This window comes from Gossypium arboreum, chromosome 10, assembly GCF_025698485.1.
Source record: "Gossypium arboreum isolate Shixiya-1 chromosome 10, ASM2569848v2, whole genome shotgun sequence".
Taxonomy (NCBI): Eukaryota; Viridiplantae; Streptophyta; class Magnoliopsida; order Malvales; family Malvaceae; genus Gossypium; species Gossypium arboreum.
In genome coordinates, this window is record NC_069079.1 from 22584659 (window position 1) to 22599710 (window position 15052).

Genomic DNA, 15052 nt, shown 5'->3' on the forward strand with positions numbered 1-15052 from the left:
ATAATGAAAAAATTAAAATTAAAGTGATAAGAAAAAAAATGTTAAAGATTAAATTTATCCAATCTATTATCTTTCAACACATTTATCACTTAAAAATAAACACGAGTCAAATGATATAAATTTAATTAAAAATTAGTAAATAAATTTCGATTTAATTTTAATCAACAAAGAAAAAACTGTAAGTTATATAAAATTTAACTATTTCTTTTTTTTTCCTAAGGAAATTTAACTATTTCCTATTACTTCTAATTTTAACCATTTGTAAGTATTTTAATTTAATTTTGATTTTTCTTTTATCATTCTATTATTGGGTAGTTAGAACTTTAATAATTGAATGTGTTGTAAGAATTATTTAACGGATTTATTTTCTAAGCAACGATTTACGTAAATTGGATTATTATCTTATCTATGTAAATAATTTTAATTTTTTTTAATTTGATTCTTCCATTATATTTTAATTCACAATTTTGTTAAAATAATTGTTGCAACATCACTTTTAACAAAAATTGGAAATTAATGTGGAATTTCAAAAATAAATTAAACTAGGATTCTATAGAGAATGTATGATGGCAATTTGTTGTTTATGAAAGTGAAGGTTGTTTTACTCTATTTTGAAGCAAGGTGTAAGCCTTTACCCATAAGGCATACAACTTTTGACTTTGGATTGGATTCTTAATTTTTTTTGTTGTTGATGATGTAATGAAGAATATTTTAGTTGAAGGAGATCAATCTAATCTAAATATTTAGAAATTTTTAACCTTTTTTTGACAAATCAATTCCTTTCGTGAGATGATTATATATTCATGGTTTTGTCTTTTAAGTCTCGAGTTCGATTTTTCTCCTACTCACATTTATTTTAGTTAGATGGTTAAATAATAGTGTTTTCATCTTTGAATTTCAAGTTTGAGTACTGCTTTTCCTTTTCTCGAAACCATTGAAAATTAGGTTATTATATTAATTCTAATTCTAAAAGTTTTAAAAGAAAAGGAAAATTATTTAAAAAATTTATTTTTGGATAAAAGTTATAAAATCATTTTTTAAATCTAAAAGCATAAACAAATTATAAATAAAAAACCAAAACATATTTATTAAAAAAAAAAGTCATAAACTTTTTTTTTGGGGTAAATCTCTATGTCGGTTAGAGATTTGGGTTTCCAACACATGTCGACTGATTCGGACAATAATAACATCGTTTTCATCCTAAATCGTCATGACGGTTGGCAATTTCGGGTCTCTAGGTACAATCTCATATTATTCACATAAATAAAAAAGTTTTCATATTATTTAAGTAAATAAATTTTTTTTATTATTGCTAACTTTACTCTCATAAGTAGGGATGGCAAGAAAAAATAACCCTAACTAAAACTGATAAGTTTCGAGTTGATTCGACCCAATAGAGGTTTTTTTTAAATCGAGTTTAGGTCGGATTTAGCATGAAACTACTCCACCTGCTTTGAGATATTTATGAAATTACTCTCTTATATGTTTAATATTAATTAGGTTAAAAAACCTTAAAATTTATCATTACCAACGTTATTTTACCATATTTACTCACTTTTCACACTAATTTCTTTTCCTCTCTTTTAATTTATTTTCCCAAGTCTCCCTCTGCTTTTTTTTCATTATTTTTCTTTTATGATGTAATATATATATATATATATATATTTTATTTAATCATCCTACCATGATAATTATTGTATATCACTACCATAAAATGTCTTAACAGTGACAGAAATGTTTTTCGTCACAATTTCGTTACTGTTGTACCTTATTAATGACAAAGTAGTGATAAATTTGTGATAGAAATGTGATGAAAATCATATTCCATCACAATTACTATCACAAAGTTTTGGCATTATTTCTCTAGCTTGTGACGGGAATTTTCATCACAAAGATTGAAATTATAAATAGTGACATTATTTTGTGATGTATTATGATGGATTTGAACAATTAATTAAAAAAATAATATTTTAATAAATCAAAATAAATTATTATGATAAATTGTGACAGAATTTTAATTTAAAAAGAATGACAAAAAAGATTCAGGAACGGAAATTGTGACAAAATTTAGGAACGAAAATAGTGGCAAGAAAACCTTAGTGATAGAATCTAGTGGTTTAGTAAATTATTGTGACGGAAAATGCCAAAAATTGTGACAGTACTTTCGCTACAGATTTAGTTACAGAATCAGTCAACATTGTAATGAACTTATTAGGAGATGGGTGTTTTCGACAGGAAAAATCCGTCACTTATTATTAATAGGACGGATTTATAATATTTTGTGTCACTGTTAAGACATTTTCTAGTAGTGTATCATAATAGCTCAAAAAATAAATCATGAATACAACAAATTCAATGTTGAACAAAAAAAAAAAAACCAAATTAAATTCAATGGAAAGTGATTCCATTTTTTAAAATTTAATTAATCATAATTTCTAAAAAAAATTAAATTTTAGTCGGTTGGATATAAAATTAAGTTTCAGGTTTAGGGCAGGTTAGTTTTTTTTAAAATCGGAGTCGAGGCATGAAAGAGTATTGGGTTGGCATTGGGGCGTGCAAAAATTCGTTCCACTCCTCCTTGTTGCCATCATTACTCATACGTAGAGATGTTTATAAATAGAGTCGAATAAAATCAAAACCTAAAAATTATGCAAACTAGAGTTGAGCTTGATTTGAGTATGTTCCATTATAAAATAATGCGCACTTAATTGTATACCCAACCCACGTTTTAATGCATATTGCAATAATAATGATACCAATTAAGTCTCGTCTCAATTAACATATATGTATTTTATAATTAAATTAAAATTTTTGTATTATTAAATGATAACTCAAATCGATCCAATTGAATTGAAAAAAAAGAACTCTTTTCATGTCTCAATTCATAACCCTAAAATGATGAGAATTCCTTTTAATGTCACTGGCAAATTACCTGTTGTACAAAGAGATCATAGAGAAGTTCCTTTCTTTTTTATAATTAATTTTTATTATGTTTTTAAGGAGTCATGATGGGAACATCAAGCCCTTACAAATCTGCACATCTTTGCTTCCCTTTTTCAGCTTAAGAAAAGATATCTCAGTTACCAACAGCTCAAACTCTAAGGGTTAGACATCCATTATTGAACACTTTATATCATTATGTTATATATAAATAAACATAAAAAATAAAAGAAACAGCTGAGCTTCAGTTTTGGTGGATGAATAAGTTTGGGGTGGTTTGAGAGCAAAATAAACAAAAGTAGTGTGAAAATATTTGAATGTCGGGTATAGAGAGCAAAATTTTGGGCTACGCCTAGTCATCTCATCCCTATTTTGTTTTCTTAGTGTTGCATTTAGCTGATAAAGTTGGTGGCCAATTGCACCTATCAACTGTTTGTTATAAAGCTCCTGAGAAGCTTATTCTTTTTATTTATTTATACCATATAGCAATGTGTTTACGTGAGCGGGACATGGGGTCCCACATATTCTGACATTGTCTGCATAACCGCTAAACTTACACGTGTCAACAGTTGGAAACATCAAGCAGATGGTGGAGAAAATTGCGTCGCCACCGTTGGATCATCATGAAATCCTGAGGCCAAAGAGAAGAAGGTTAGTTAATGGGACCCAACCCAACGGAATTCAAAAGAGTAGCCTTTTATTAAAAGGAAAAGGCATGCCCTATGCCTAACATCTGCCTTCTTACAATTTTCCCATGATGGCAATCGAGTACTTTCAATTTTGATTTTACAGTTATTTAAATAAAATAAATAGAAAATAAAATATTTAACTTTTATTTTGTAATGAGTATTAATGAATTAAAACGAGATATATTTAAATTTAAACAAAATAAATTTAAACAAGAATTATATATATTGTATATTTAAATAATTATAATTAAAATTTAACCTCGATACATTCGAATATTGAATTTAACTTTCGGTATTTCTGAATGAAAAAAAAACAATGTATAATATTTACTTATAGCTAGATTTTAAGCATTAAAAATATTATAGAGGCTCATATATTAAGAGTCAGATTACGTTTTGTCTATTTTACTCAAAAAATGAGTAAATTAATTTTTGTACATTAGGTAAAAAAGCAAACAAGTGTTAAAAATTTTATCCCTTTCTACTATTAAAAATAGGCATGGTACGTGACTTGTCAAGTGTGCTTTATGCTAATGTATAAAGATTAATTTTAACAATAAAACAAGATAAAATTTTAATAAAAATTTAATTTACTCTTTAATTTAATTCTTTAATTTAATATATAAATAAATAAAATGTAATTTAATTTCTAATACAAAACCTATTTAAACTTTAAACATTGCCATTTTAAAGCATTTGCAGTCTAATTATACCAATTAAAATATGATACAACCAAAAACATATTTAGGATCTACTGTCATCTGTACTTACAAAAGGACACAATGTGGGACCCGCAAGCCAGCCGGGTGGCTTTAATCATCCCAAATATTTCTTTCTTTTTCTTAAAGGGATAAGGTCAAAGATGAAATGACACTTTTGCCACGCGTGATTAAGGGCGTTAATTACTACTAAATTACAGACAAGCTGCACCTTAAAAAGATTAAAATTCATTGGGTTTATGTCACCCGTGTGTGCACTGCACGGTAATATGATGACAACCCTCCATGTGAATGGCTGATTCCTCGTTACTCGTTCCTTTTTAAAACCATTTTTCAAATTTAATGCAATTAATCTCACGTGTGATTTGAAATATTCGAATTTACTGTCAAATATAAAAAATAGTAGCATTTGAATTTAATTTAAATCTCCAAATAAAGTGATTTATTTAAATATCACTTTCAATCCGAATAAAATTATCTCTAAATTATAACATGAATAAGTGTAGATAACTTTGAATATTCAAACATGAATAAAATTGATAACTTTGAATATATTTTGTATATAATTTACATAAAGTGAAAATCAAATTTGAGCACTTAATATCTTAATACCTTAACTTTATCAGTACAACCAACATCGAGGATAATTAATTCAATATTCAAAATTATAAACTAGTATTCCACATTTGATTTTTTTCCACTATATGATTGTCCTTAATTTTTACTTAAAACTATTTATTTAAAAAGCTCAAGTAAAAATATAAGTATAATTACAAATAACCTATTAAAAATTATAATAAAATTAAGTAACGAACAAGAACGAATAGAGAAAATTAGACGGTGAAAAAATTCTTCTAAGGACGATTAAAAACTATGGGTAAAGAAAACTTCACTAAAACAACAAATAATCAAATAATAGTACAAGATGGATAAAAATCAAAACGAGCCCTCAAATTCTGAAAAATACAAAGCTCTCTGGCTACAACACAAAATTCCCTTAAACGCTCTTTTGTTGTGTTGTTGAATCACACTCTCTAGGGTTGCTAAAAGTCCTATTTATAGGCTAGAATTTATGGGCTAATATGATTAAAATATCCCTAGAATTGTTAAAGTTTGATTGGGAAAAAGATAGCAGTGTTTAACTAAGAAAAAAAACCTAGTCTAATAGGGAACACATTGTGATGCCGTTTGTAAGACCCAAATTTTGCCCGGGGCCCAATCACAGCCCAAATACCAAAACTCAACTAAAATCCAAAATACCCAAGCCCAAATACAACCCAAAATAAAAAATAAAAAAAAAGAAAAAAATGAAGAAAAAGAAAAAACCTAACCTCTTCACCCTATGTGTTGCCCTAAGCGCCGCCCTAGTCCTCTTTTGCCTACCACTTGTAAAAAGAAAATATAGTAAATAATAATAAAAAATGTTGTAACAAGGCTATAAAAGCCATCATAAAACCAAATGTAAAGGGGGAAGGAGGGATAAAAAAAAAACATTGTATTTTCACATAGAGATCAAAAATCCAAAGCAAAAAAAGGTTGATTTTAATTTCTTATTTTCCCTTTGTTCATTTTTCATTTTGTTATTTTAATTTATTTTCTTTATTTTATATATATATATATATATATATACATAATTTAATTGAATTACTTATTTGAATTCCCTTGCAAACATGTTTATATTTTTCCCTTTAAATCTATTTATGTATACCATTTATTCCCCAATTTTAAATTATACTTCCCCAATTTTAAATTATACTTTGTTTATTTCAAACACTTGCCTATATTACTATTTTTTTATATACAACGTTTATATTAAGTTTTATGCTTTATGTATCTTGTTAATTGTTGGTAAGTAAATCTTGTTTCAAATTATTTTGTATAATTATTGATTTATATTATATAGCATGTCATTCTTATATTCTTTTGTATATTCTTACATGGTTGCATTTATATAATTCATCTATGTTACAACTTGTTAATATGTACATTATTCGTTTTAAAATTTTATATAGGTACACATTACTATAGTTATGCACATAATATATATTATATACATATATACATTTTTGAATCTTGGTTTTAAATTATTTTGCATAACAATAACTTTAAATTTCCTCTTATAATACTTATTTTGAAGCTCATTTATATGTTAAACTTTATATACTTTATGTATTATTTATTTTATTTTATTTTTATTTTACGATCTATTATAAATTTTTGCAAGTATTATCTGCTTATGTGTATATATATATATAATTTAGCTACTTTTAAATTGTTCATTCCAAGATTATTTGTTTTAACATTTTTATTACCTTTTAAAATATTTTTCTTAAAATAGATTTTTATTTAACTATTAGTTAGAAACGTTAAATAGTGTATGTGGTAAGATTATTATCATTGGGCATGTTTCAATTTTCGTGTTTGTACTTTTCAAAAATTGTAAAATATATTATTGATATATGTTTTTCATATTTGTTACTTTGTTTTGCATCCCCATGTATTATATTATGATTGAGATTGCCAACCTATTTGCTTGAAATCAACCTATTTGCTGAAATTATTCATTTCATTTTCTTTGCTTCAAATGAATCGAATAAATACGTTGCAAGTTTGTTTCCATAATCACTCCTTTTAAAAAAATAAAAAAATAAAATTTCAAAGCGAGGTAATATTTCGTGTTTGGTAATTCGAGAAATTGCGCCCTAGCATGTTGGTTTTCGATTTTCTGTTTGACCAAATAAATATTCTCTCGAGATTTCGTCCATGTTTTTTTTCAAATTAAAAATAAGGCAATATTTTGAATTTAAGAAATTCAAGAAAATAGTACCCTAACTTACTAGGTTTCAATTTTTATTGTTTAACCTAAATAACTAAATATCCTTTTGAAATTTCAAAAGCATGAGTTTTGGAAATTATAAAATGATCTTGTATCGAGGATTTGAAATGTTGTGTCCTATCGAGCTGGGTTGCGCTTTTTCATTTGTTCAAAACAATCGAAGATCCCTTTGGAATTTCACTCACGTTTTCTAAAAACTCTTTAAAATGAAAGAAATGTTCAATGTTTGGCAATTCGGGGAATAGTGCCCTATCGTGTTGGGTTGCAATCTCCCGTTTGTTTAAAATAATCGAATGTCTCTTCGGAATTTCACTCATATCTTCCAAGGTGAGGCAATGGTTAATATTTGGAAATTCGAGGAATCGTGCCCTACTGAGCTGGGTATCGATTTTTCGTTGGACCAAATAGTTGGGCATCCTTTTGTTATTTTCGAATTATAAATTTTCGAACGTCGAAACAAGAAGATTTTTGGCAAAGGACTCGGGTTATTCAAATGTTATTAACAAGAACCACACTTCAAAAACATTTTTAATTTTAGACAAAAGGACAGTATTTAATCGATTTGGTACCAATTTTAGGCGTAATGAGGGTGCTAATCCTTCCTCATAAGTAACCGACTCCCGAGCCTATTTTCTCATATTTTCGTAGACCAAAATCATTGTTTTAGTAAACCAAAATGTTTTATTAAAACAACCCAAATTTCTAGGTAATCCGATCACACTTAAACAATAAAAGATTGGTGGCGACTCCATTTTCGCTTTCAAAAAAGTCGATCCATCATTTTTAAATCGAAAAAAAAACAAAAAAAATGATTTCGACACCGTTTATCAATCAATTCGTCAGGACATCATATGTTGCGTCATCAGGATGTCAGTTTCTTCTTATCAAGATGTTGTGTGTCGCGTCGTCGAGATGTCGACTCTTCCTCATCACGACATTAACTTTATTTTGTAAAAAATACGAGCCACACTCTACTATTTATTCTCACTAAACAATCTTATGAATCAATGTTTAAGGGTAAGCATTCTAATATATATTTTTTCAGAAATATATAGTTCAAACTGCAAATGTCGACTTAGCAATTAATATATTCATGTATGTTATATGTATTTTTTTTTTGGGTTATAATTGTGTTGAAGGTTTGAATAAAAAAATAATTGTGTTAAAAGGTTAATTATATTATTTTAAAATTAACATGTTAATAGTTTGTGATATAGTTATGACATATTTATGTATTTTTATTTATTAATGGTCAAGGATTGAGTTATCGGTAACAACATGCTTGATATCGAGAAATGTTGGAATAATTTATTTCAATTTTATAAAAATATATATTTTAACACTTTATTTAATTTTTATTTTTTAATATTTAAATTTATTTTTTAAATTACCCTGAAATTGATAGAAAAATCAATAAAGTTAATTTTGTTGATATGGCACCTACGTAATAATCTACGTGTATGTAACGACAACAATTAATTTATCTTTTAAATTAAAGAAAATAATACAAAATATATAGAAAATTATTATTTTTTTGTAAAGAGCTTCTAAAATTTAGAAATTTAGAGAATTATTTAAATTAATTACCGACGTATTATATCGTTGACTATTACGTGGATGCCAAATCCGTAAAGTTAATATTTATTAATTTTTAATCTATTTTGAGGTGATTTAATAAAAAATAGTTTTGAAAGTTGAAAAAATTAAATTTAAAACTAAAATATTTTTTATAAAATTAGAAAATTAAATAAATTATTATACGTAAAATATTAAACCAAAGAAACAAGCTTTTACGTATCCAGCTTCGCCTCCATTATCTGAGCTCTATACTTGTTTTAAATTAATAATACCTAATTTTATCTATATATAAAATATAATTTATAGCATATAAAAATTAAATATGTAATTTTATTTTCATAAATGAAAAGCATATAGTATTTTTAATATAAAATATTGCAGAATATATTAAAATTTGTAAAATACATCTTAACAAGATAAAAATTGTGCAACTGCTACAGATTAAATAATTTTTTAAAATTTTTAAAAAATATAAACAGACATAAATGAGGTATAAATAAGCTTGGATAAAATTAATGGTTGATATGTCAATTTAGGTTTAGCTTGAATTATTTAATTACAAGTAAAGATGATGTTGAGCAGAATTTGAAGTTTACACTTTGGATCAAGATTAAGCAATTGTAATTATATGTTAATGCCATACATAGATATATTGAAAATTGACCTAGCTTGACTTACATATAATATTTTGACTGGATTAACTATCTATCTTTGACGTTGAAATCTTGGTATTGTTTGTAAAAATCGAGACTTTGGAATTTTGATGATTTATATTTGATTTTTATGTTGCATAAAACATGTGTAAATTATTTCCAAATTTATTCTAGTTTAAATTTTATCATAAGTAAATTTTCTCTCAATTATTTTAATTTGACTTTGAATATATTCTAGAAATTAATTTAATTGCACTTTGTAATACTTTTTTAAAGGTAAATTCATTAATTCATTCAATGAATGAAATTTTAATTTTTATAGTTTATATCTTTATAATTTTAAAGGATTAAATCAAATTTTTATAATTTTAGAGGACAAAGTGTAATTTTACCTTAATAATTTTAAATTTTAAATTTTTAAAGGGATTAAATAATACTTTTTTATTTTAAGGGAGCCAAACTCCTGTTAGCCCTTCTAGATTCGACTCTGGTCGTAGATGATGAAGGATAAGCTCCATCAATACAATAAAGACTTTAGCATGTTGTCCAAATAATGTGAAATCATTTATTATTCTAAAATACTTTCAAAATAAAAATAGATTAAGAAGTTGACGAAGAGTCACCCACTTTCTAAGAAAAATTACTAGTGGTTGGTGAAGTTTTAGGCGAACGACAGACACTGTCATTTGTCCATTACAACTTATAAAGATAATAAAGATACCTATAAAATAAATCTGTAAACTAAAAAGAGAAAAGACATGTATAGTAAATGAGAAAAAGAAAGGAAAAAAAAAGTTGACGGATGAAAAAAAAAAAGATGAACAGTAACTAACTTGTAAATTGATACTGAAGAAAAAAAAGAGATGAAATATTTGATTTTAATAATTGAATAAACTTCAAAAAATTTATCTACCCTTAATCCTTCCACACTTATCTCATTTACTAATCATGCGTGGATAAACGAACTTCGACATAATTTAAGGTTGATATTATAAATTAAGTCGGACTTGATTGTGAGTATTTAATAAATTTTAAAATTTCTATTTTGAGCCACATTATTATATATATATATATATATTATAGATATTTTAATCTTAAAAATAAGAATATTGCTTCATACTTAGAGAGTTGAGAGGAAACAATCTAAAGGATAAAGACAGGCTTTAAGCTTTGCTTGTCAAATTAGCTTTGGTGTTTTTTTTTTTTACCTTCTTTAAGCTTCTTTCAAGAAAACGACGAAAAACAACGCAACATGAAACTTTTTTCCCTCTTCATTCGTTCATTCATTCACTAAAAAGAAAAAAAAAGAACCTATTATCATTATTGTTTAGATGGATTCTGATGAGTTTCTTAGAAGAAGAAGAAGAAACATAAACAGGTCAAATAAACCAAAGCTGTTCACTTTTCTCTTCAAACAATCAGCTTTTTCTTTTGCCTTTCCTGGGTTTTTCACTTCATGAAAGCTTTCACGTTCTACTGCATTGTATTGTTTCCTCTGTTCTATGATCAGGTAACTTGTTTTTACTCCCCACCCCCTTTCAAGCTTTTTTCTTTTATGGGTTCTTTTCTTTTTTGCTTCTTTGCTCTATAATTTGAAATATTTTTAAGCTTCTTCACCCTCCCCCTTGTTCATGCATTTTCTTAGTAATCAAAGTTTGGTTTTGAACTCTCAAAAAAAAAAAAAAGAAAAAGAAAAAAGGGTTGTTGAGAAATTTCAAAGTGTATATATATGTTTTCATGGGTTGGGTTTTTACATTGATCTGGTATCTCCTTTAATTGTGCTAATGTTCCGTTTCTTGGTTTGAACAGCTTATGATTTGAGTTTGAATTTTGTAACGTTGAATTTTGTGTTTTTGGGACTTTTAAGCTTGAAGATTTTGTAATTAATGGCTTTATCATAGAGGAAAGGGGTTTATTTTTGCTAAATTGGACTTTGGTTTTGCAGTTGTAGGTTTTGTTTTGAATTATTCAATGGAATCACTTGTTATTTCTTCACCCAAGAGTCAAAATCCCGGTTCTGGTATAGCCAACAGTAGCTCTGCTTCGACATCCGGGACGCTGAGTTCTTCCCGGCCTCCGTCTCCGAAACAATCCGGGAACGAAGGGCCGTCTTCTACATCGCACGGTACTACTCTTAGTCAAGGCATAAGGATTATTCGACATCCGAACGGTTCTATAGGCTATCAAAAGCATCCATGCAAAACAGCCTATGACAACTTGCAGGATGAAGAATTGCCTAATATGGCAAAATTGTATTACGATCCGAGTAAGGGGAAATCCGGATCAGTGGGAAAGGACGAGGTCCTTATTTCGACCCAGATGAAGGTGTTGACAGTGGAAAGTATATCTAGTAGCTTCAAACATCCCATTGGTGATCATATGAGTTTGAATTCAAGTGGTTCATTGGAATCTGAAAATGTTCTACCAGGTTCATGTAAAGGAGGTGTTGTGCAGTTGAACAACCATACCGGATCTGAACATGAACCGAACTTTTGTCCGAGTCCTTCACATAGTGTGTGCACCGGCACAAATTATACTGAAGCCAAACCAAGTTTCACCAACACAGAAATTAGTAATTCGTGTGATGTGGTCGAGAGTAGGAAGACAAGCATGTATCGAGGGAGTACTGGCAGCGATGTTAGCGATGAAAGCGGCTCTAGTTGTCTAAGCAGTGCCATCTACAAGCCCCACAAAGCAAATGATATAAGATGGGAAGCAATTCAAGCTGTGAGATCCCGAAAGGGAGACTTGGACTTCAAGCACTTTAGGGTGTTGAGGAGACTCGGATGTGGGGATATAGGTAGCGTTTATCTATCGGAATTGACCTTGTATACGCATTTTGAGACCGAGAAGCTGTCTTGCTTGGTCATGGAGTTCTGCCCTGGAGGAGATTTGCACGCACTCAGGCAAAGACAACCTGGAAAGCACTTTTCAGAGCAAGGTGCCAGGTTAGCCACTGGTCTTCTTCTCCTTATCGGTTACTCTTTCCACTCTAGTCTGAATCATTGTACTTTTTATTTTAACTGCTGTATGTACTAAAGATTCTTGAAGACTACCATTGGCTCCATTTTCCATCGAATGTATAGCCTATGATGCCACTAGGAAGCTTGTGTTACAATTTTGTTGGTATTGTGGTTCTATATAAAGGACCATAAACTAAAATAACTTTTATCAAGTTGCCCATATCGAAATCCATGGCTTTATCTTCTCTAGTTTGGCAGGTACCAAGCATGGAGTCCCGAGTTGTAATCTTGTAACTAAATAACATTCTTCGGCAATTCTTGAAGTTTTTTAGGCCTAATTTTAATTATAGTTGGGCTTTGTTAACAATGTCTTCTCTGGATTTGTTTTCAGATTCCCGATTGTTGTCTTGTTCGTTGAGTTTTAGGCAGCCTATAAGCTTTGCAGATTGAAATAAGTTGTGTTCTTCAGGATATTGGATGATAAAGCGGACTGATATGGATTGATTGCAGAAGAAAAGTTTAAACCAAGTAATTACTAATAATTTATTGTCATCTGCATTGATCTTTTCCGTTGCTTTGCAGATTTTATGTGGCGGAAGTTCTCCTTGCTTTGGAGTATCTTCACATGCTTGGGATCATATACAGAGATCTTAAGCCGGAGAACGTTTTGGTGAGAGAAGATGGACATATAATGCTTTCAGATTTTGACCTCTCTCTTAGATGTGCTGTCTCTCCTACTCTGGTCAAGTCCTCGAACACGACCCTGGAATCAAAACATTCCTCGTACTGTGCTCAACCTGCATGCATTGAGCCAACTTGTGTGGTGCAGCCGGATTGTATCCAACCTGCATGTTTTGGACCACGTTTTTTTTCAAGCAAGCCGAAGAAAGAAAAGAAGAACAAAGTAAAGAACGAAACGGGCCATCAAGTGAGTCCTCTTCCTGAGCTCATAGCGGAACCTACCAATGCTCGATCGATGTCCTTCGTGGGCACTCATGAATACTTGGCACCAGAGATCATTAAAGGTGAAGGGCACGGAAGTGCTGTAGACTGGTGGACATTTGGGATCTTTCTATATGAACTTTTGTTCGGTAAAACACCATTCAAGGGCAATGGTAACCGGGCAACTCTCTTTAACGTGGTTGGCCAGCCATTGAGATTTCCAGAGTATCCAAATGTAAGCTTTGCTGCTAGGGACTTGATTAGAGGTTTACTTGTAAAGGAACCGCAGCATCGGCTTGCTTATAGGCGTGGGGCTACCGAAGTTAAACAGCACCCATTCTTTCAGAGTGTGAATTGGGCACTCATTCGATGTGCAAATCCACCCGAAGTGCCAAAGCAAGCCATGATGGAAACACCTATGAATAACAAGGGTCCGGGTTTAGATGTGAAGCCTTCAGGTAATTATTTAGAGATTGATTTCTTTTGATTCTTGTTCTTTCTTAGAAACAGTGTTTCGATATTGAATTCTGCTGCAATGGTCTGATGTTTTGCTCGTGAAAACGAGCTATAAATCGTTAGTTCCATGTCTGTTAGAACTCGAAGCATGATTAACAGCTCTGCGAAATGCAAATGAATAGAAATGAAGATAGAAGTTGTTGCTACTATCTTTTCCTTTTGAAATGTTTCTTGCAGACTTGTAAGTTAACTTCCATAACTTAAGTTTCACGAAAACCGGTCAAAATGGAAAGATGTTTGGTGGTGGTTTAAATATGGTTCAATTCAAGATGAAGATGTTATTGATTTGATTCCATAAAATTAACATGATCAGCACCAGGTAAAGAAACTGCTCTGCTTGTCTCATGGAAACAAAAATGATTGTTTCTTCTTCTTCTTCTTCTTCTTCTTTTTTTAGTTTTCAAAAAAAAAAAAAAAATAATAATAATAATAATTTCAGAAACCAAACCGGTGTAAATTCTTGAAAATAAAATTTGAGGATTAATACCAAATAAATGAAAAATAAAAAGACTAAAAAACATTTTAACTTTCAATTTTTCACTCTATAATTTAATAAAAATAATTAACTCCAACTCGGAGCATGAGTTGAGAACTATACTAACATATAACCAAAATAAACTTCAACTATCCTTTAATAAAATATCCATAGTTATTTGTCGATTGAGTCTTAGTGCGATTTACATCAACATTATTGTCAAACAGAAAGACATAGATTCAAATGTGTTCAAGTACATTTATATTCAGCAATTTATAACTATTATTTCCTATTAAATAACTCACTGTCCAGGAAAAATAAAAATAAAAGAAATAAGAATAAAATAAAAGTGTAACAAAATGTATAATAGATAACGTGGGCTTAAAGTCTGGGAACAATTTACATTTCAACCATAATAGCATTAGGATTTGCAAAACGGCCACCTTACTCCAAGTTTAAAGAATATAGTAATCTATTTTTCGGATTTAAAAATTAAGGTCTAATTGTTATTATTGTTAAATTTTTTATTAAATTCTCTAATGCAACAATTTAAAATGAATAAAAAATCACTTAGTAGTCATGTAACGATCAAAATAAGTTGAAAATATTGATTACGATTTAAAAAAAAAACACCAATTCAAATCATCATTATAAAATAAATTTTCTATTTAGAATATTGTTTTTAAGAAAAATTGATGTCAGTATTTTGATTGAAATAATTGATAATGTTAACTATTTGGA

The 15052-nt window shown here is 28.9% G+C and overlaps 1 protein-coding gene across 1 annotated transcript; it reads left to right on the forward strand.

The window, feature by feature from the left end:
• Nucleotides 1-10516: 10516 nt before the first annotated feature.
• Nucleotides 10517-14001, forward strand: LOC108487053 (serine/threonine-protein kinase D6PK-like). Its single transcript, XM_017791269.2, has 3 exons — nt 10517-10925; nt 11361-12363; nt 12961-14001. The coding sequence occupies exons 2-3, from the start codon at nt 11387-11389 to the stop codon at nt 13805-13807; spliced, it is 1824 nt and encodes a 607-aa protein (XP_017646758.1). The 5' UTR covers nt 10517-10925; nt 11361-11386; the 3' UTR covers nt 13808-14001.
• Nucleotides 14002-15052: the final 1051 nt, after the last annotated feature.